This window comes from Python bivittatus, unplaced genomic scaffold, assembly GCF_059951505.1.
Source record: "Python bivittatus isolate LINGU-HERP-01145 unplaced genomic scaffold, Pbiv_v1 ctg000210_np1212, whole genome shotgun sequence".
Classification (NCBI taxonomy): domain Eukaryota; kingdom Metazoa; phylum Chordata; class Lepidosauria; order Squamata; family Pythonidae; genus Python; species Python bivittatus.
In genome coordinates, this window is record NW_028277053.1 from 7,604,167 (window position 1) to 7,624,489 (window position 20,323).

The 20,323-nt window shown below is 36.3% G+C and overlaps 1 protein-coding gene across 11 annotated transcripts in view; it reads right to left on the reverse strand.

Annotated features, from left to right (window-relative positions):
* The window catches only part of VSTM4 (V-set and transmembrane domain containing 4), an 89,177-nt gene that overhangs the window by 49,205 nt on the left and 19,649 nt on the right, over positions 1–20,323 (reverse strand). For 10 of the 11 annotated variants that reach the window (XR_015795893.1, XR_015795894.1, XR_015795892.1 and 7 more), the window contains 2 exons: positions 15,457–15,855; positions 3,377–3,445 (listed from right to left, as the gene is read on the reverse strand). Coding sequence is in view for 6 of the 11 variants with exons in the window: in XM_088139398.1 (XP_087995524.1) it covers positions 3,377–3,445; positions 15,457–15,855 (468 nt within the window). In the remaining 5 variants the exon portion in view is untranslated. The remainder of the gene's footprint in view (positions 1–3,376; positions 3,446–15,456; positions 15,856–20,323) is intronic. The other variant, XM_088139402.1, reaches the window with a different exon arrangement.

The window sequence follows — 20,323 nt, forward strand, 5'->3', positions numbered from 1 at the left end:
TCTTCACCGCGAGGGTGGCATCAGAAGGATTGAAACCAATGCTTGGTTACACATTTTTATATACTGTGCCCAAACATACTTTGGCCTTGTAGGTCTGAGACCTCGGATTCTTATTGGCACTCTTGTTTCAACCTGGCCCAAAGCAACAGGCAAAAAAATTGGAGCTCCTTGGATTTTCATTAATGAAACTCTGTACACTTGGGTACAAGTGTGTAATAGCAGTTCTGAGGCAGCAGATTAAGGACACTGATATCCATTTAGAACTGCCATCTCTTTCCAAGGGTATTGTCCTGATCAGCTCTTTCACCCTCCTTCACTTTCACCTGCTAGATCGCTAAGTCAAATCACAATCCCTTAATACAGGAGGGCAATATGGGGTGCCCTCCCCACCCCAGCCCTAGAAGGGAGATACAAAGGCATGCCATTTGGGCCAAGGTTTTGCCCATGCAGCAAAAGGACTAAGGAAACTGTAAAACACATTTGATTATATTGCTTGTTTTATGCTGACACACGTTCAGAGTGGATAACTCCACATTTAAGCATATTTCCCAGTCATTCTGACCAGTTTTATTTACAGCCTTTTACTCCTAGACATATATGACTCCGTCACCCTAAGCGTATCGAAATTCTGCTATGGCATATGCAAAATGTGGAGTTGGTTGACCAATATGTCCAGGTAATTTTATGATTTGTATCTTTCCATATATACGTAATCTGTTTTACATTGCTGAGTTTTATTATGTACTGGTCTTTGATTGCAATAAATATTACTGCTGTACTACTTTACTTTATCTGTTGTTTTGTTTTGTTTATCCACGCATTCCAGGGTGAAATAATTCTCTGATCCAGATACTGCAGGTAAGTGTATTAAGCTGGGATCAGAAAGAGAAAAGTAGCAATCTGTTTCTATACACTGTACAGTTTTTACAGTTTTGTATTGGAGATGGACTCCTTACATGGCGGGGGGGGGGATTTCTAAATTGTAGCTTTGATATATCTCTTCTGAAAATCCACTTAGCTTAGTCCATTTAGTTTTTTAAAAATTCTCTTTATATTTTAGTTGAATATTTTAAACATGTATTCCTTTATTAATATCATTTGTTATCTTTTTATTTTTGAACTTTTAAAAGTAAATGTGTCTCAGTTTATCGATTTTTTCCATTTTTTTCTTGACTCATAGAAATACTGGGTTTGCTTTTTATACAAGTACTGTTTTTATATCCATGCTATCTTTAATGGCCTTTTGGAATGTTAATGGCCGGAGATGTCTAAGAGGAAAAGGACCTTTTTCAAATTGAGTAATATAACATCTGAATTTCTTAGAAGTAACTCATAATCTTCCTGATAAGAAGTTTTTTTTTTAAATCAAGAAGATGGATAGGCTAAATATACATTTGTGGTAATTCAAATCAGCTAGAGTAGTAGTAACTTTGATTAATAAATTCTCAAATTTGGTTATGGAATAAAACATATGTGATACAAGGATATTTTTAAATGTTGGTTATCTATTAAGGACAAACCAAAAGATTTACATACAGTGGTGCTTAAAAGTTTGATCTCCACACAAATATAGCTTTGGATCATTTTCCTCAATAAATAAATGAACAAGTATAATGTTTTGACTAATTTGTTTAAATGGGTTCTCTTTATCTAGTTTTAGGACTTGTGTGGAGAACAGATCATATTTTAGGTCATATTTATGCAGAAATATTGAAAATTCAAAAGGCTTCACAAACTTTTTAGCATCACTGTAGATGTTATACCCATCTTTTGAGAGTAGATCATAAAATTATGGCTTGTGATTTTAATCAAGTTTTAGATCCTTTGCTTGACTAATCAAGTATTATTCCAAGTAAACAATCATATACACGAAATGCGCTTCAAGCTTATTTTTTGGAATTTAATTTGTTGGATATAATAACATTCAAATCTGTCAGAATATATTTTCCCATCTCCACATCAGATCCGTTCTCAACTAAATAATCATAATATAATTTCTACTGTTATATCTGAATATGTTCCAATAAATTCTCTTTATTTCAGAAAAAAATGTTCTACTGGTCCAAAATAATATTTAAACAGATCATTATCAAAAGATTCATATTGTCCAAATCAGGTTAAAAAACTGAAGGTTTTAAAAATAATAAAGAAAATCTGTTAATGTGTTTGGGATACCTTTAATACACATATTCATGGCTGGATTATTGTATATGATTCACAGAAATAGAGAAAAAATCTGGAAAAAATGATGAGCTTTTGAACACCTCAAAAGCAAAAGGGGAAGTGAAACCATTCTATCTCATCCTCAAGGAATTTAGCACTTTTCTACATATATACCTATAAATTGAGTACAATTAAACTCAACAGTGCTTTCGTTTGACTGAACAGAGAAAAACAGGATCTGCACTGTCACATTTCAAGGACAAATATATTTTTTTAAAAAGCCTCTTCTATTTCTTTCCTTCTATGGCTAACACTTTTTGCATCTTTTTCATTCTTCAAAAATTCCCGAAGTTTTATCCAAAATTATATACATCTATTCATTTGATTTTATTTCTATGTATAAATGAAGGCTCAAACTAGCACTACAATGGAATTTTGATCCAGATGCATCAGTGAGTTCCTCTTTCTGCATTTAGGTCAACTGTTTTTATTTAGGGCATATTTACTGTAAACATGGCAAGAATGGCTCACTAGGATCTAAATCCAATTTTCAGAATCTACTAGTAAAGGCTTCTTCAATAAATTTTCTTTTATAATTTAAGTTTTATAACTTCAAAAGAATGAAAGAAAGACTTTAGAACCAGAAATTGCAAAAAGCATGAAATTAAATATCTATGGTTATGTGAAATTGGAAATAAAAATTATTTTTAAAATAATTCTAGTGATGTTTAATGGCACATGAAAAGGATATACACACGTTCTATGAAAATAACAGTTTCCACTGCGTGAAATAGAAAGCATATTTCGCTTCCTTCATCATTCTGGACTGACGATCAAGCAGTGGCTTTTTTGGTTGTTGACTGTAAAATCAATATAAAATGAAAACCAAGGCAAGGAGGGAAAGGTCAGGGAAGCATGTTCCTCCGTGCTCACAAAAGGCTCACATTTATCCCTGATACATAAACAGTATTTACACTCACACTGGAAATGGGAGAGGCAAAGAGCAGATATGGTGTCCAACAGGAGATGTAACAGCTAAGCGTACACATGTCAAAGATGCTCCAACTACAGAAAGCATCACTCTCATCCCACTAAAAATTCACATATTCAGCTAAACTTTGGGACAAGCATTTTGGTTATTTAATTAAGGTCTCACAAAATCATGTTTTAGTACATCCGCGAAGAGTAATGAAAGGGGAAACTTATACTTAACCTTCAAAGAATGCCCAAGCCTTGTGTTTCTCCTCAGCACTGGAGTCATCCAAAAAATGGGATGGAATCACTGCAAAAGAACATGCAGAAGGAAGTGATCACCTGTGCAAATGTTGCTTTGATGCTGAAGATACTGGCTTCTAAAAGAGCTACTGGGACTGAGCTTTCACTAAATTAAGGTCTGTCTCATGCTTGACCTAGTATACGAGAGAGGTCAGCAACAAAGATTAGATGTGACTTATCTGAGTGTATGGGTTAAGAATAAATCTAACATTATAATTGTGACTGAAGAGGACTGACCTGTCACAAAGATAATCTCTTAGAATCACTTGTTTCCTACAAAATTATGAAGATGATTTTGTCCTGCCACTCAATGGAGAACCCATTAAAATATTTATATGCCAGACTGTGAACGTTCTCATATAACTTTACATTCCTCTACATTAAGGAGAAAAACACATTTAAAATAAATTACACTAAAAATAATAATTTAATAACCTTAGCAGAAAAAAGAACTGCCTGGAAAAATAGAAAGGTCTTATCTTGGCACTGTACATTAAACAAATGCTAATCAAGCTTTTCTGGGGAGAGATTTCCATTTCCAAAGCATCACTATCGAAGACCCCTTCATAAACCCTGCTTTTACTGGTGGCGAACAGGGTCATTGTTTATCCTTGGCCGTCAGTGGGTTTTTGTCTTTTAATCTTGTATGCCATCCAAGGTCACATGCATGGGATGGGCAGCTATATAAATCATATCAAATAATCAATCTATGAATCAATCAATGTTCTACCCAGTAATGAAACATAAATTAAGCATCCCTGATAGATGGCTTCCAACTTCTGCTTGGACATGCTTGGATTTATACCTTGCCTTTCCCCGAGGAGCTCAAGGCAGTGTACATGGTATGCCTGAATTTGGCATGAAGACAGCTTTAGTCACCTGATGGACGATCCCTACTGGGTCACCATTAAGGAGTATGACCCTATCAAACCTCTTAGATCTCTCATTACCTTTTGATACTATTACCCAAAATTTCCTTTGGAGCATTTGAGGGAACACAGAGTAGGAAATGCCATTCTGTCAGCACTGTAGGAAGGTGGCAATGAAAAATATTTTTAAAATTGTTTTTATTTTTTATGTACAATATTGCCTCAGTCATATATGTTTTCCTTTTATCCTTAATTCCTTGGTCTGTAGCTAATTATGGCTGGATATTTTAATCAAGTTTTGAATGTTTTAGTTGATCATACCGTAGTTTCAGGTAAATTAAGTTCTTAGTACAAACCTATTAATTTGACAGATTTGACTACTTCTGTACCCATCAATCTCAAAGTGAAAATACTTTTTTCCCCTAATTTCCCTAATTCTAATAAGACTTTTTTAGTTTCTCAATCTTTCTTTAAGACATTATCAATTCTACTATAGATATATATTGGATGGATGGATGGACAGAAAGATACATACATACATGCATGCATACACTATTTCAGGATGGTATTTAAATATATCATAATTAAAAAAAAACTCACAATTTATAAAGCATGTGAAAGAAGAGTGAGGACTTTAAAATACAGACATTCTGCTAACTAAGAAACTGTATACTTTTAAGGCATATTTTCAAGGTCAGTTTACCATTTATGCTACATGGAAAAAGAAGAAAAAAATGGAATGTGAAATAATAATAATAAAAATAAGAAGAAAATAAAATTAAATATTTTTTTAACAATAATACGTTGCAACCTTTGCTAGAATTCTACCATTCTTTTATGTCTGCTAATATGGAGCTCAAATATTTTTATGCACTAGGTATTAAATATCTATCAAATTTGTAAAGCAACACTACCAGAAGCAAAGAGAAAATCGAATTAATTATTGGTTTCTAGATTAAACCAATACCTGCAAAGTCATATTTTCCTATAACTAAGGATTTTCAGGGTAATGTATATAATTATTTGCACCTGATAAATGATAATAATGATTACATTATTCACAGCATGAGACCACAGGAATAAATTCAGTGGCAACAATACCAAAAAGGGACATTGCTCAATACATGCTTGATATATAGCTTGTATCTGCTGAAATGTTGCTTAAAGGAAATCTGCAAAGTCAGCTACAAGGATTGTAGGATGAAAACACACAATGGACATAATTACAACATTTACAGATCCACAAAAGGAATGATCAACAAGCCGATTATAGAAGATAAAACAAAGGAAGCAATACCAGAAGTATCAATGAATCCCTAGAACCAGATGGTAGTTCTGCAACATACTGTAAGAGTGTCAAAGAAATTTTGATGAAACCATTAACTTAGGTAATAAATGAGATATGATGACGTTGAGCACTCCCACATCTGCAACAGGTTTTATATCTTGGATTTAGAAGGAAGGGATTGACATAATCCATCCAGAGTCGAATAGATCTACCTCCTTATTGAATGTAGAGTACAATTTGTTAATGTCCATTTTTGCAACAGTCCTTTAGTCAACATAATTCACCCTGATTCCAATTCTACTAATAATAACTGAAGATACATAAAAAGAGCTAACATGAAACATAAAATCATTATATCACTAAAATCTATAGGTAAACTATACTTACTATTATAACTACAAGAATTATAATAGTGTGAACAGAGCAGTATATAAAGGAATAACAATAACATAAAAGGCTAAAGAGCTAAAAGTATCCAATTGCAATGAGAAAAATAAGAAATGCAACTATGATTTTTTTTAGATGCAGAGAAAGCTTTTGATAATTTGGACTGGCCAGGATTATATTCATGACCCTTAAGAAATCATAATACTGTGATGATGATGATGATGATGATGATGATGATGATGATGATGATGATGATGATGATGATTCAAATTTTCACACATGGATACAGAATATTTATAATTAACAAGAAGCCAAGATAAACTGTAAATGGATGATTATATAATGGACAAGAAAAGTGTTGTTCCCCTCTTTCCTCCTCTGTTTTTACTGGCATTAGAATATTTTATTGGCAAGGAAGACAAGGTAAGAGAGTAAAATTTCAGGAATTAAACTGGGAAATCAAAAGAGCATAAATCAGAATTGTACACTGTTGATGTTGTACTCATCTAAAGGATTCCTTAGAATCAACAAAGGAACATATATAGCAGGATAGTGGGTTAATAAAACACACAGATGAAACCTATCTGAAGAGGAAGAGGAAGAAGAGTTTCTAAAGCAAACAAAAGGGTTTAGTATCACTGTTAAACTGATCAAGTACTTGGGAACAATCAAGATTTATTAAAAAATAATTCTAAAGATCTGAAAAAATATAATGGTTGATAACCCTATCTTGTTTAGGAAGAATGTCAGCACTAAAAATGAATATTTTATCAAAGATTGGTTTTTTATTCCAAATGACCTCCATAGGAATGGAAGAAAAGACATTGAATGAGTAGCAAAAATAAATCACTAACTTCATTTGGTCAAATAAATGACTGAGGATAAAACTCAGAGTTTTTTACAAGAGACAGAAGTTTTACAAGAGACAAAAGTTAAAGTGGACTGGCCGTGACAGATTTTAAGCTAGTTGTTGACCCAGGTTACAGATTGAATTATATCACCATATGACTGGATTACTTCTATGGACAGACCAGGTGTCTCAGAAGGCCTGCATAAATATATCTTGTTTGATACAAAAAGAAATTTTCAGTGCATAAGAGACTATTCAATTATAAATATGTAGTCTATTAAAAGTGTGTATCTCCTCTTGCTTTTACAATAAATAATTATCTTTATAAAGGCAAACATGCTAAAAAAAATGATCAGTGGGGATAATATTTCATGGAAGATGGTAAGATTTAATCTTTAATAAAACAAATATGAAATTTTCTGAGTCTCTCCTTGGAATGATCAGAAATACCTCACTGGTTTTAATATCTTCAAATATATAGTAGCAGTTCAAAAGAGAGTACAAAACAAAAGTTTTGACCAAATTTGAAATACTTATAACATAAAACTTAGAACATCTGTTAAGGCTTATATCTGTTACTGAAATGATTCAGAAAGTGAACAAGTCAAAGACTGCATGTGTAAATGGATGCAGAATATGAACAGGACAACTGATATGAAACAATGGAAGATAAATATTAAATTTACTGTGAACATTATACTCAAATAAAACTGGTATAAGATATTTCTTGATATATTACTCAACTGCTGATTGCCAAAATGGATAATAATATTAAAAAACTGCTGGAAATTCCAATTGATGCCCCAAATAGCTTTGTATTTTAAAAGTAAACCTGACACAAAATTTAATTCAACTTGGAATTCATTTTTGTATTATAATTCTATATAGGGGCTAGTACTGTATCCAAACTTTGAGTTTCTCTAAAGTCTTAATATTTTAACTATCAATGATCTGTAATATATATTTTCCACTGTTCAGACAGAAATTAATTATTTATCTTATTTTAGGATTTATGCTGTGCTGGTTATTGCTACTGATATTTATACATTCCTTTGGTTTTAACAAAGACCTACAATTTAAAAAAAAATAATACATTCAGATAATACATCATAAACTAATGAAATACTTAAAGTTCTCATGCAACAAATTATGTTTTACTTTTCTTACTTCTGTTTTCTTGTTTGTACCTTTTTCCTCAAAAATGTTTAATAAAACTAGAATTTTAAAAAAATGCTGGAAATGTAATAATCAGATTGGATCATTCTTTGGAATCTGGTGGTTACATCACAAAGCTCAGCAATTCTGGAAGATGACTCATCACAGAATTAAACAAATTTTAAATACTAAGTTTCTTGCCAATTTTTTTCCTGTTAAGTATCACCAAGTCTTATATTCCTACCAAGTACATTAAGTACACGATAACCACTGCTTGGATACTCTATGCCTCTGACTGGAAATTTCATTCAATTCCTTCGTTAGCTCTGGGACCATGCATCAGTGTCAAAATAGTTCTGCATCTAAAGATTAAGTCTAATACCAACTTTAACTTAATTTGGAAAGCCTTCATAGATTATAATTCTGCACATAGACTTCTGCCACATCCTAAGTCTGTGTCTCTTGCAACATAAGGTTTTAAAACATTAGATTCTCTTTGGCTAGTTATAGAAGTAAGGACGGAGTTCTTCAGATTAGTTAGAACTTCTTGCTAATTCCTATTATTTTGACAGATAATTCAATTTGGCTGGTTTTGTCACTTTCTGATTTGACTTGTATAAATAACCATTGGTCCCAATTTAATGGCACTTGTACAAATAATACTGGAATGTTTTTTCTACTTTTTCCAATATTTTGTAAATTCTCATGCAATTTTTATATTATGTAAAGTTGTATTCTTTTTTTCCTTCCCAGTCCCCTCTACTTATTGTTTTCATTTTTAAGTATCTTTTACAATAAAAAACAGTAGAACCTGAAATGTTTCTATAGATATTAAAGAGAATCCACATAGCATCACAAAGGCTGATGGTTGTTATAAAAAATAATAATAAAAAGGGGGAAGGGGAATGTGGAATAGTACTTGATATTGAGGGGGGTGTTTTCATGAACATTACTTGAAACTGATTGCAAAGAACTAGAGAAATCCAGTCAGCATAGTAAGTACAAATTTCATCCCCTGATAAATAAGTCTCTTCCTTTTAAAAAAACCAAAACAACACAGCCCATTCGGGGTTGCTTTTTCCTACTGCTCATGGCATGGGTCCTGAGCCCAACTGCTAGGAGAGTGGAGGAATGTTATTCCCCAGCAATCAGTCAAATTGTTGAATGGCAAGTAGCCAGGTGAGTGGGAGCAGCAGCGTGGGAAAATAATTGGCACCAGGAAAGGACACCCAGGGTGAGCTGTGGGCTGTCCATCAGAACCAGAAAAAAATAAGATAGCACCCTTATGTGTCATTAAAACCTGTGACATGAGACGGCACAGAGAATACAGCTCTTCCACATCCAGTCATAAAGTATTAAAAAATATGACTATATACTGAACAGCTTAAGCTGAGAATCCACTAGCAATAATACAGCTAGATAAAGTTAGATGGTGGCTGAAATGGACTTAGAGAAGGGAGAGGAATGTGACCACATATATTATTTCAGTGGTGAAGCATGTAATTTTACTCCTCCCCATTCCTCTTATAACTGCTTCCACAGTCCTGAAATTAATAGGGAAAAACATTAGTCATCTCTGAAAAAAACAAACACTGCATAGTTTTGCATTTTAAGTTCTCTTAAGTCATGTCTAGAGGAATAAAGTGCAATTTCCACCTGAGGCTGAGCTTGCTTGTTCTGGCATCACTTGGCTGTCCTTAATTGCAGATCTTAAGCATTCAACCCCAAAGGTCAGCTCATCCGTACTACTTATTCACCACAGCAGTTCATGTATTCACTACCAGATTCCTAACAGATGCTTTAAAAATTCTAATTTTGACATACATCTGGGCATAATTGAAAAGACACAGAATTTTTATTGAAATACAGCTGTTAGGGAAGTTCAGATATGTATGCACCCATTTTTCCTCTGTATTTGTGGAAATACACAAATCCTCTCTGTATTCTATTTTATTTTTTGCCAGGCGTGAGGTGCGGTATGCATATATCCAATTTGAATTTATTTTTCTGGCTCACAATGAATATGAGCACATGCTTGAATATAATGTATCTTTTAAAAAAAAATGAGTCTACAATTGCAATCCAATATCTTTTTTCCTCCGTTTGTTAAAGTATTGTTTATACCAGGGGTCCCCAACCCCTGGGCCGTGGACCGGTACCGGTCCATGGCCTGTTAGGAACCGGGCCGCACAGCAAGAGGTGAGCAGTGGGCAAGCAAATGAAGCTTCATCTGTATTTACAGCCACTCCCCATTGCTCGCGTTACCACCTGAGCTCTGCCTCCTGTCAGATCAGTGGTGGCATTAGATTCTCATAGAAACACAAACCCTACTGTGAACTGTGCATGCAAGGGATCTAGGTTGTGTGCTCCTTGTGAAAATCTAATGCCTGATGATCATCAGGGCTCCCAGTGATTCTGCATTATGGTGAGTTGTATAATTATTTCATTATATATTGCAATGTAATAATAATAGAAATAAAAGTGCACAATAAACGTAATGCGCTTGAATCATCCCGAAATCATCCCCCCCCCCCCGGTCCATGGAAAAATTGTCTTCCATGAAACTGGTCCCTGGTGCCAAAAAGGTTGGGGACTGCTGGTTTATACGTATGGGTGTCATTCACTTTGCACAACAATCTGTTTGTTCTCCTTTCTGTTTAAATCTCCAGGATAAAAAGCAATCAAAATGCTAACTGTTCTAGGTCAACCAAGATAGAACAAGACTGTGGCCTGGCAACTAGAAAAGACAATCCATATAACTATAATGAAAATGGGAGATACAAGAGACTTAGCAGTGCCCACTGGCAAGGTCATGGCATCACGACTGAAGCCCTATGTTTTTGTATAGTGTAACTTTATTGTTAATCAGTTGACCATATCAAACCACCCCTTTGTAAATGTGTGGAGATCACATGTACAAAAGGGATGGGCCTTCAACTGTGATTCTGCAACTATCATCTTGCCTGTTTTGATCCCCTGTGGATGCCTCTGAAGAGAATGCTCAAATTACTTTATGATTGCACAGGTTACACAACCAATTTTTGCTATGATTATATAAAGAGGGGGGACGTGGTGGCACAGCGGCTTAATGACGCTGAAAGTTGCCGGCCAGAAATAGCTGACGCTTCAGCGGTTCCAGTCCAGCCTTGGCGTTAAACAGGGTGAGCTCCTGTTTCCTCCCCAGTTCCTGTCAACCCAACAGGTCGAAAACTCACGTGAGTAGATAAATGGGGACTCTCACTCCGGTGGGAGGAAAAATGCTGGCAGCGCCTTGGAAAGGAGTTGGGAGCAGTTGCCGGTAAAAACGCGAAAACCGTGCTCGCCCGAAAAGGGTGCGAAGCAACGGAAACCCCACCTCCTGCGCGCGCCAGCTGGGATCTGCTCTAGGAAGGATGCTCTGGCAAACCACTTCCGAAACATTTGCCTTGAAAACTGCAAGGACTCGTCCAAGCAGTCACTGCAGAGTCAGTAATGACTGAGCGCAGATTAATATATATATATATATATATATATATATAATATAAATGAATGAATGGAATGAATGAATGAATGAATGAATGAATGAATGAATGAATGAATGAATAGGAAAAGAACCATACAATGAGAAAAAAAGGTTGAACGAACAGGCAGATTTCAGAAGAGGCAGAATATTAGGTCATAGGGTAACATCATATGACAATGACAAGAGCAAGATAATGTGAGAAGATTTATGTTTACTTTATTCACCATGGCAAAGCCTTTGTGCAAATCATGCCAAACTGTGGAATGTATTAAGGCTAAAGGTTATGCCAGAATATTTGAATATCCTTCTGATGAATCGTTATAATAAACAAGAACCTACTGAAAGAACTGTATTTGGAGAATAAAAGGAAGTGGTTCAAAATAGAGAAGAGAAAGAGACAAAGATGCATAATTTCCTCATTAACTGTTTAACAGGTATAGAGAACATATTATAAGAATAGTAAGAATGCAAGTGAAGACCCTGGTAATAAAAGTTTGAAGTTGTAACAATCTGAGATATTTAGGTGACACAATTCCCATTAACTGAAAGTAAGGAACTCTTAGAAATGCTCATTATGAAAGTAAAAAATGAAAATGAAAGTTTGGGCTAATATCAGATATTAAGAGGACAAAGGTAAAGTCGATCATGTCTAGTGAACTTACAGTAAGCAGTGAAGAAGTGAATGAGGTAAATAATTTTGTTATCTTGGGCTCAAGAACAGATAAAAATGGACAGTTTGGTGGAGAAGCAAAAAGGATATTGAACCTAGGAAGAAAGACAATGACACGCTTAGATAAGATCATGACGGGTAAAGACTTTCCAATATTCAATACTGAATATTCAATACAGTGGTCTTCCTAGTGGTAATGAACAGCTGTGAAAGTTAGACACTGGCAAAGAGTGAGGGGAAAAAGCTAAGTTGTCCTCGAATTACGGATCTTGCCACCATGGGTTTTTATTTCCCCCTCCCCTCAGTACATAAATAGCTATAAATCCTGCATACATTCTTCATTTACAAATCTTAGGCTTCAGGGAGAGTTTCTTTTAGAGGATTCCAAGTTCTAGTATTATGAAATAATAATGACAATATCAGGATAAATAATGACAATATCAGAATAAATGTACACATTGAGTCTATCCTGCACCTTGTCCCTTTTTTCTAAGCAACAAAACTCCTAGCACAGTAATTTTTCTTCATGTGGAAGCTGTTGGTGTTATTTTGATTCATTACACGGCTATTCCAATGTTATTATTGCATACTTGGGCTTTATAATGTTTAACCTCTGTTTTCCAAATCATCTAGAGAGTTGCAACATCAAAATGAGGCAAACAAATAATTTGCTGTTTACTTTCCTGTAACAGAGACCAAGAGAACTGCTTTCTTTTACATTTGATCATCACGCTGCTAAAGATCAGGCTAAGCTGCTAAGCTCAGGCTTAGAAGCTAGGCAGGACTGGATTTGGCTAGTACCGAGTTAGAAGTCCTTGGTGAAACTCAGGGCTGTAGACCAGACCAGTCTGGGAAGTAAAAAAAAAAAAAAAAAAAAAAGCATCCCAAAAGAATGTCCAACTCAGTGGAAATCCAAAACTTGACAGAAAATACCATTTGGCCCCATTTCCGGGTCCAAATTCTTAGCAGATAAAAGGTCATGTGCAAATCTCAACAGTGGCTAAGGGACGTTTAAAATCTTTTCCCTTAAACTGTTTTTCCTTCTGCAGAATAAGAAAGCCAGGTGTGAGATGTTTGTTAAGCTCTCTCTTCCTATGTTCTTGCTTAAATGAGATTCACAGCCCTATGAGATTGCATTTTCTTTTTTAAAAGATTGGAAAGACCATTCACACATTTTTCTTTAACTGGTCCCAGAGCCAAGGTGGAGAAGAGGAAGCTAGGCTGGATCATCCAGCAGCTGCAGCCGGAGTCCTAGTTCCAATTCTGCTCAGCAAGCAGAATTGCGTTGCTCCCTCCCTGGGTGGGTGGTCAACCTGTTATCTTGCTAAGGAGATGTACTATCTATTGGCCCAGGCAGTACTGTGGAATGGCATATTCTGCACTCTCAGAAGAAGCCTGAGAAAGGCAAGGCGGCAGACCTGCTCCCATGTGATGTAGCCAGTGGTTAGACTGTGGTCTAGCAGTATATCTCTTCCTCACTAAAGCAGCCCAAATTACAGAGTGTTGTCAGTTTGGATTCTGATGATAGAACAACTTGTCCTCTGCCAGACAAATCTTCCACAGCTGGGTTTTCCTGATCTGCTGCTGGAGGAGACTAAGGCATAGCCCCTTCCCCCAACTTGTAGACCACCAAGTGGATCACTTGAGTTACAGTGGATTCAGGCACAATTCTCCACACACATCCATTCATGCCCCACTCCCACAACCCACACTTGTTACTGATGTCGCTGGACTTCATTGGATCAGACTCAGACAGGGCAACCTGACTCTGAGTCAATACACGCCACCCTACCCCACGTAATAAGTTGCCTCATCCTTACAGGGATGATTTGGGCTGGCTGACCTAGCTCAGACTGAAGAAGACTGCTTAGATCTGCATTTCTGCCGGGAGCTATATTTACTGCTATTCTTTAAAATGCTTTGCTATGGGAAAGTTAGAGTTCACGAGGCTGTGCTAGTTGGGTGTTCTGCCTATTTTTACAGGCAAGTAGCCATGAGGAACCTGCCAACATTGAGTTTGCATTGCTAGTGTTGTTAATGCTGCTGAGATTTTCAGGCCTAAGTTGTAAATGCAGAGAGCGTTCCGTGGCTTTGTTGGTCTGCTGAGTGCTTCCTCTCAACAATCCTTCCTTCCTTCCTTCCTTCCTTCCTTCCTTCCTTCCTTCCTTCCTTCCTTCCTTCCTTCCTTCCTTCCTTCCTTCCTTCCATGCAACAGTAAGCACTTTTTTTTCTTTGTGGCCACCGTGGCAAACCAGAAATAGGGTTTCAAAAAGCAACATACTCTTTGCCAGGATTTTTGTGTGTTTTTTTAAAGTATTTTTTACTGATACTTTTCAAAACCATCTCCTTTCAAAAAAAAATTGTAGATGCATAGCAATCAGATTACTACCAGATCTCCTTTGTGGCCCTGGGGTGAAAAACTAGGAAATAAGGGCTTGTTCTGAGTTCCCATGATAGCCAGAACACTCCAAACATTTTGCTTTGTTCCACATATAGTATGAAACACTTGATATGTTCTGGGTTATTTTTTCCTGTTAGAATACTGCTAATGAAGAAGTTTCATCCCTAGTGTAAAACAAAATATAGGTTCCATTTTATGAGTTCCTAGTTGCAACACCACTCATCTTGCTCTGTTTTTTGTTCTGTACTAATCCCATTTGCAGTTCTACATCTCAGACTGTGTTGCTAAGCACTCATGCCAATATCACATTGCCCAGCCCTCTCCTGAGAAGAGGACTGTCCAGAACTCCAACCAATATTAAAATTAAAGGAGCTCCTGCCCAAAGAAGAGTGTTGTGCCTCAAATATTTACTTCCTCCCTAAACCCAGCCATTGTTTTGTAACATCCTGCTTGCCCAAAGGGCTTTCACTGGGATCAAAATGGACACCCCCACTCAGCCCTCTTACACAAGGCCATGGGGGTAGGTTAGCTGAACTTAGTGGAAGTTGCTCTTATGTAAATATAAATTAAGATGAGGATCTTGGCATGGATGCACTTGTGATAAATCAAGGTAGTTATTGTTGAAATATATGATTGGAAAGGGTTATTTATCTTGACAAAGAGATTTATTCATTCAAAGCACCTCAATATATTTAAGACCCAAATCAACCCACCATTACTGCAATGGGATCCTACAAAAGACAAGGCTTTTAAAAAAAATAACGGTTAGTAGTTGTCTTCAACCAATTTGATCAAATCCTAGGCCTTCTGGATTTTCTGCTCTTGATGATTTGCAGCAGGATGAACAGACAGAAAACAACCATATGCAGATTGTGAAAAGCCTGTTATTTTCTCACCTTGGACTTCAGTGGATGCACTACCATTAGACCATGATGTCCACTTGTTCCTTTGCTTGCCAATCTCTTGAACTTTACAAATATAGCGTCCTTGTTCAGCTTGCTGGATATTAAGGATCAAAAATGTGTACATCGTCCTATGTTTCTCCTCAAGAAGACGAAGCCTTTGTTTATAGAAGCGACTTGTGTAATTTCCATAGTACTGGACTATCCCATATTTAGTCATTTTGATCATCAGATATTCCTGGGCAGATGGGAGAGCAAAAACCCATCGGACAGCCAGAAGGTTTTCTCTTCGTCTTTTTTGAGAAACATGGCAAAATAAGGTAACATTATCTCCAACCACATGCTGTATTCTGGGTCCTGGAGAGACAGTCACATTCAGAGCTTCACAGATATCTGCAAAGGGAAAGACAAACAAATGCATCTCAGGAGAGTTGTGCAACATTGAGAAGGAAGATGGTCTCTTTTGTGCAATAAATGCATACTGTAGTTGTTACATTTATGGAGAGAAACAGGTTCAGGAAACCCCGGGAGAAATTTTACTTTTGCTCCTGTGATACTTCATTGTCCTAGCATGCAATCTGCCACATTAACCATTCAGTGAAAATAAAGTTTTGATTTTTAAATTAACTCTCCCCAGGTCAACCTGGAAGACATTTAGCACTTAAATTGTTGTGAAGAGGCTAAATTGGCTCAGTTTTATCAGTGAGGGAATTTATTGTAATATAAAGTAGAAACTTTTAAAGCTCTTTGTAGCTATAGCTTAGTGTATAGTGTATTACAGTTAGTGTAATCAGTCAAACCTGATAGTTAGGTACATTCCAACTTCAATGTGGGTGATGGCCCAGGAGACTTTTTTTCCCCTTATGTTCTGACGTTTTTATTTATATTTTTGAACCAGGAGAAGAACAAATTGATAAGCGATAGCAGACCCCTACACTGAGCAGGGAGTTGTGCTAAAATGATCTCTAGCATCTCTTTCATTCTATCATTCTTTTTATGATATATCTTAACTGATGTCTGAAGAAATTATAGCTCTTTGTAAAAACAAAAACAAAAGGTAAAATTCTTTTATGTTATGGACACCAGAGAAAAACTGACTCAAGTTCATTTTTATTATTCTTATTAGACACATATTTATCCCCAGAATCTTTGCATTCATACTTTGGCATTCTGAATCTTCTTGAACTTTTAAAAAATTCTTTCATTTTATTTATGCCTAGCTAACTTTACCTTATTATAGTTCCCTGAATCTCACAAAAGATATTAAAAGGTAATGAGAATATACAGTACTGTGCAAAAGTTTTAGGCAGGTGTGAAAAATCCTGTAAAGTAAGAATGCTTTCAAAAATATATATTGTAATTGTTTACATTGATCAATTTACAAAATGCAAAGTGAGCAAACAGAAGAGAAATCCAAATCAAATTAATATTTGGTGTGACCACCCTTTGCCTTCAAAACAGCATCAGTTCTAGGTACACTTGCACAGAGTTTTTGAAGGAACTCAGCAGGTAGGTTGTTCCAAACATCTTGGAGAACTAACCACAGATCTCCTGTGGATGTAGGCTGCCTCAAATCCTTCTGTCTCTTCATGGAATCCCAGAGAGACTCGATGATGTTGAGATCAGAGCTCCGTGGGGGCCAAGCCATCACTTCCAGGACTCCTTGTTCTTCTTTACACTGAAGATAGTTCTTAATGACATTGGCTGTATGTTTGGGGTCAATGTCCTGCTGCAGAATAAATTTGGGGCCAATCACACGCTTCCCTGATGGTATGGCATGATGGATAAGTATCTGCCTGTATTTCTCAGCATTGAGGACACCATTGATGCTGACCAAATCTCCAACTCCATTTGCAGAAATGCAGCCCCAAACCTGCAAGGAACCTCCACCATGCTTCACTGTTGCCTGCAGACACTCATTATTGTACCGCTCTCCAGCCCTTCGGCAAACAAACTGCCTTCTGCTATAGCCAAATATTTCACATGTTGACTCATCAGTCCAGAGCACCTGCTGCCATTTTTCTGCACCCCAGTTCCTATATTTTTGTGCATAGTTGAGTCGTTTAGCCTTGTTTCCACATCGGACGTATGGCTTTTTGGCTGCGATTCTTCCATGAAGACCACTTCTGGCCAGACATCTCCGGACAGTAGATGGGTATACCTGGGTCCCACTGGTTTCCCCCAGTTCTGTGGTGATGGCACTGCTGGACATCTTCCAATGTCAAAGGGAAGTAAGTATGATGTGTCTTTCATCTGCTGCATTAAGTTTCCTTGGCCGACCACTGCATCTATGGTCCTCAACATTGCCCGTTTCTTTGTGCTTCTTCAAAAGAGCTTGAACAGCACATCTTGAAACCCCAGTCTGCTTTGAAATGTTTGCCTGATGCAGTATAACTCCCTTGTGTCTTGTTGCTGTGCTCAGTCTTGCCATGGTGTATGACCTGTGACATGAAACTATCTTCCACAACCTCACCTTAGTAGCAGCTTTTGGCTGTTCCCCACCCAGTTTTAAGCCTCCTACACAGCTGTTTCTGTTTCAGTTAATGACTGTGTTTCAACCTACATATGAAATTGATGATCATTAGCACCTGCTTGGTATAATTGGTTAATCATACACCTGACTCTAATCCTACAAGATCCCTGACTTTGTGCAAGTGTACAAAGTGTGCAAGTGTAAGAATTGATGCTGGTTTGAAGCCAAAGGGTAGTCACACCAAATATTGATTTTAGATTTTTCTTCTGTTCGCTCACTTTGCATTTTGTAAATTGATCAACAAACAATTACAATATATATTTTTGAAAGCATTCTTACTTTACAGCATTTTTTCACACCTGCCTAAAATGTTTGCACAGTACTGTATACTAGACTCATTTTTAAACATTTGTATTCAAAATGTATGACAGCAACTTTTTGCTGTATTTTCACCTGTGACTTCTTAACATGCCTTTGGTTATATAATTTACGTTTTCCACCTACATTCATATAAAACCAATGCAAGGTTTAGATAATTCAAAGGAAGGAGACCTAGTGAGATGGTGAAAGGTAGTATTTTCTCCTAATGAATGAGGATAAGATGAAAGATTTTAAGGAATAAAGAGAATTCCCATCAGTTTATGCTTAACTAAGTCCAAAAAGGAATAAATCTAACAGGAAAAACATTCAGATAAAAGAGTTTTTAGAGAATTTTAAATGGAAACGTGTTGATTTAAAATGCTTGTATATTATTCCCACAGAATGGCTCAAAATTTTGGAATAATTCCTGTAGATCCCAATCTGGATTTTACAATGATCCAAATAAAAGTTATTTACAAAATGTACAGACTATTCTATAGCTCTCTTGATTTGGTATTACTCATTTTTTAAAAAATTAAACAATTTAAACACTTAAATAGAAATCTTTTTTTTAAGCCGTTATCACATTTTATTTATGTACATTCCTTGAAGACAATATTGATATGGATCTGGGGACCATCTAGTTCTTCAGATCTGTAGAACTACACATCCCTAAAACCCTTCTTTATTCATTCATTTAATGTCATCTATTCTAATTCATTGTTGGCATTTTGTTGCTTTGATTATTCATATTAATTCCTTTTGCATTTTTTATTGCTTTATAGAATTTTTTGCTATCCTCAAGATGCGGCATCTATTGTGAACTTTAGTTATACAAAAGAAAAAAAATCAGGTCAGTTGCTTGATACTTCAGTATTTTCAATACACGGGATATAGTCCTAATAAGCAAGTCATTTGGAATAAATTCAAACATTTAAAGTGTGGAAACTATGAAATTATAACCTCATGAATGTGATTTTAGAGATTTCCATAAAAACAATCACAAGCCAAACTAAGAATTTCCACTAAGAAGTGGGTCAAGAAGAAATGACTCGATTTTTTTTTTAAAAATCCATGTTGTGCTAACTGAAACATTAAAAAAAAAGAATTAGAATATATTAACACAGAAATAAAACAGTGTAGTAGCAGACTGTCTAGAAGAAAAATATTTTCAATTGACAGAATTTAACAGTAAGTTCTAACTAACTAACTAACTAACTATGAGTATTTGAGGTGGTAAAAATATCTGCAATCTTATTTACATTTATACCCCATGTTTCTCCCCATAAGGGAAGCAAGGCAGCTGACAATGAAAACAAAAACAGGTAACATTCTTTAAAAACTGTTAAGCCAGTTCAATTCAGTCTGGCGGCCTGGAAGAAAACTCCCCCTTCTTCCAGAAAGAGTGGGGCTTGGGGGCATACAGACCACAGCTTGGAATAACCCAGGGCAGGAGAAGACCTTTTTAAGAGATTGCTCCTGCTAAGTTTAGCGTCTGGAGGCAGGCAGCTCCCTCATAGACTCAGGCCATAAGCTGCTGAAGGTAAATACAAACACTGGCCACAACTATAGGTTTTTCCACCTATAATATAATGACAAGCTGCCAGTATTGTCCACTGGTTAGTAGCTTAGCATTTTGCACTCATTTAAGTTTTAAGCACTTCTCGAGGATAGCCACAAGATGAGAGCATAGCAAGATTACGTTTGGATATAACCAAGGTATAGATAACTATTGCCAGGCCCAACCAGCTTAAGAATGGTCACAGCTGGCACACTAGATGTAATTGTGCAAACAGCCCCATGTAAACTCCTCTAACAAGCAGTAACATGCACAGAAGATAAAATGGAAGCCAAAGGCCTAAGTAGGGAACAGCAGGTCCCAGAGCCACCTTAACGACGTGACTGAACAGAAAAGGAGAGAACTGCTGTGCCCCACATTCCACCCTCGTGGCTAAAAAGGTGATGTGATTGAAGGTACTGAAAGCTTCCCAACAGCTCCAAGACAATTAGCAAAGTTGCAATTCCCCA